Source organism: Cyrtonyx montezumae, unplaced genomic scaffold (genome assembly GCF_038088225.1).
Source record: "Cyrtonyx montezumae isolate F1298 unplaced genomic scaffold, pur_monq_1.0 scaffold_41, whole genome shotgun sequence".
Classification (NCBI taxonomy): domain Eukaryota; kingdom Metazoa; phylum Chordata; class Aves; order Galliformes; family Odontophoridae; genus Cyrtonyx; species Cyrtonyx montezumae.
In genome coordinates this window covers 2,262,979-2,266,147 of record NW_027072047.1, presented here as the reverse complement: position 1 = coordinate 2,266,147, position 3,169 = coordinate 2,262,979, and the positions used below count along the sequence as shown (strand labels likewise).

Here is a 3,169-nt window from a genome sequence, read left to right as displayed (position 1 = left end):
GTAGAACTAATTCTTCTATCGGAAGAGATACCAACAAGTTGGAAACTGCCCTCCCTCTGAGCTTTCCTCGGGAGGAGAGCTGAAAGGTTGAGCCCAGCTCCTGCAGCGCCCATCCACGTGCATTTTCACCACTTTGACGGCAGTCAGACACAGGGGATGTACCCCAACAGCAGCAGCTCTTTCCCGCAGTATGTTTTATTCTGTGTATTTAACCATCACCTGATAGTGCCACTGCGTGACTGCCCCGAGCCCGACGTGCCCTCAAACCCACAGGACAGGTGCAAGCGGGGGCTGTCGGGGAAAGGAACTCTTTAAACCCCGTGAGGCCGCGGCACCGCGCACAGCTCGCTGTCCACCGGCCCCTGATCCACGCAACCCGGGGCTCCATCTCCAGAGTAGCACCGTCCCGGATCTCCCTTCCCGGGTCGGTCCCCGCAGTCTGCCGTCCCCCGACGTTTTCCGACGGCGCTCGACCGCCTCCGGGTCCTCAGCCGCGGGTCGCGGAGGGCTGCCCGGCCGGGGCCAGCCACATCGGCAGCCGGGAGCCGCCCCGCCCCGCCCCGCGGGCCCCGGATGGCATCGCCCGGGGCCGCCCGGAGCCGGCGGGGCGTGGCGGCGAAAGGGGGGGGGGGGGAGGGCGGCGGGTTTCGCCGGCGGGGCCCTGGGGATGCCCTGCCTACCCCCGCCGGGACGGAGCGGTGCGGGGCCTCGCCTTCCCCGTCGCCCACCGCCCCTCAGCACTCCTCCCTCGCCCTGAGGAGGGCAGCCCGCCGCGCCGCGCCGTGCCGTGCCAGAGCCGCCCCGGGCCGGACGCCCCATGCACCCTCCCGGCGCCCCGCTCGCCATGGCCGAGGGCGCCTTCTCGCTGTCGGCTCCGGCGGCGCGCAGCCCCGGGGGGAACCCGTCGAGGCTGCACAGCATCGAGGCCATCCTGGGGTTCACCAAGGATGACGGCCTCCTGGGTCCCTTCCAGCCCGACGGCGGCGTCGGCAGCACCAAGGAGGCTGCGGACAAGCGGGGCCCCCGCCACTGCCTCCCGAAGGGACCCGCGGAGCCGCCGGCGGCCGAGCACCAGAGCCGCTTCCAAGGTGAGCGCGGCGGACGGCGGGCGCGTGTCCCACGCCCCGGGGAGGACCCGGAGGCGGCCGCCCCGCCGCTTAGCCGTCTGTCTCCCCCCACAGAGCCGTACTGCCCGAGCAGCGCAAGCCCCGAGCTGCCCGCCGGCGACGGCGGCGACGGGAAGCCGTCGGACGAAGAGCAGCCCAAGAAGAAGCACCGTCGTAACCGCACCACCTTCACCACCTACCAGCTCCACGAGCTGGAGCGCGCCTTCGAGAAGTCGCACTACCCCGACGTGTACAGCCGCGAGGAGCTGGCCATGAAGGTCAACCTGCCCGAGGTCCGCGTGCAGGTAACGCCCGCGCTCCGGCCGCCGACGGTCTCGCCCTGCTCAGCTCGGCTCTGCCCCGCCTTCTGACCCGGGAGCTCCGTCAGGGCGCTCCGCGGAGCAGCACCCGCGGCCGTCGGTGCCGCTGTCCCGGCTGTCCCCGCTGTCGGGGAGGAGGCGCGGGGCCTCTCTCCGTCCGGGCAGCCGCGGCTGGGGGGGGTTCCCAGGCCCGGCCGCCGCCGTTTCTCCGCCGTGTCCCGATCCAGGCGATGCGTGCCGGGACGGCGGACGGTCGGGGCGGGCGGGACGGCTCCGCCGCGGGGCTCGCGCCGCTCTGCGGGCCTCGAGCCCGCGCCGCTCCGTCTTCCGCTCCGGGTAACGCGGTTGTGCTTGCAGGTGTGGTTTCAGAACCGTCGGGCCAAGTGGCGGCGGCAGGAGAAGCTGGAGGTGAGCTCCATGAAGCTTCAGGACTCGCCCATCCTCTCGTTCAGCCGCTCCCCGCAGGCGGCCCCGGTGGGCGCGCTGGGCGGCAGCCTGCCGCTGGAGACGTGGCTCGGTCCTCCCGTGCCCGGCGGAGCGGCCCTGCAGAGCCTGCCCGGCTTCGCGGCCCCTCCGCAGGGTCTGCCCTCTAGCTACACACCACCGCCCTTCCTCAACTCCCCAGCCGTGACCCACGCGTTGCAGCCCCTGGGGGCCATGGGGCCGCCGCCGCCCTACCAGTGCGGGGCCGCCTTTGTGGACAAGTTCCCCCTAGACGAAGGGGACCCACGTAACACCAGCATTGCCGCCTTGCGCATGAAGGCCAAGGAGCACATCCAGTCCATCGGCAAACCGTGGCAGACCATCTGAGCTCCCTCGCGGCTCTGGGATGCGGACGCCGAGAGAGCCGGTGCCGGGAAGCTGTGGGATCGCCCCGACCCGCTCCGCTGCCAGCATCGCCCCGTGCCCCAGATCGCTTTGTATGTTGTGGTCCTCTGAACCACCCCTGCCCCCCCCCACCCTTGGCCGTGTGCCCCGCGGAGCTGGGGCCGGGACGTAGCTTGGGAAAAGCTCTCTCTCGTTGGCTGGATGCTTTAGTCGCAATAAAAGCTGCAGTAGGGTGCAGAGCTGTGCAGAGTGCCTGGGAGCTGCGGCCCGCAAGGTCCGGGGTGGTTCTATGCTTTGTGCCATTCAGTGGCACCGCCAGCACGCAGGGTCTGCACACTTAGGGGCTGCTGGGGCTGACACCCTACGGGGTGCTCCTGTCCCCCAGCACTGTGCTCCACCAGGGCTGGGGCCGTGGCCCAGTGGTGGTTGCCATCCCTGCATGTTTTTGCGGGGTGGCCTGAGGTCTGAATGCACGTTGCCACCACCCCACGCTGTGCTTCTGGCCCCATCGTTCCCAGAGAAGAGGACTAGCAGGTCCTGTGAGCCCTGTCCCCCTGACCTGGTGGCTGCACTGGGAGGGGAATGGCTGCGCTATGGGGCTGAGCACTGTGGGGCTGAGTGCTGCGGGGCTGAGTGAGTGCTTTGGGGTTGAGCACTGTGAGGCTGAGTGCTGCGGGGCTGAGTGAGTACTATGGGGCAAAGCACTGTGGGGCTGAGTGCTGTGGGGCTAAGAGCTGTGGGGCTGAGTGAGTACTATGGGGCAAAGTGCTGTGGGGCTGAGCAAGTGTTAAGGGGCTGAGTGCTGCAGGGCTGAGCACTGCAGGGCTTAAAGCTGTGGGGTTGAGTGAGGTGGGGTCAAGTACTGAGGGTCTGAGTGCTGTGGGGCTTAGAGGTGTGAGATCAGGCACTGTGGGC

General features: G+C 69.5%; 1 protein-coding gene across 2 annotated transcripts; it reads left to right on the top strand.

The window, feature by feature from the left end:
* Positions 1-763: 763 nt before the first annotated feature.
* RAX (retina and anterior neural fold homeobox) lies at positions 764-2,376 on the top strand. Of its 2 annotated transcripts, none has more exons than XM_065747092.1 (3): positions 764-1,088; positions 1,182-1,399; positions 1,784-2,376. In XM_065747092.1, exons 1-3 carry the CDS (start codon positions 818-820, stop codon positions 2,234-2,236), a joined length of 942 nt encoding a protein of 313 aa, XP_065603164.1. In that variant the 5' UTR covers positions 764-817; the 3' UTR covers positions 2,237-2,376. The 2 variants fall into 2 exon arrangements, with proteins under 2 accessions (XP_065603164.1, XP_065603163.1); XM_065747091.1 differs by having other exon boundaries at positions 1,182-1,411.
* Positions 2,377-3,169: the final 793 nt, after the last annotated feature.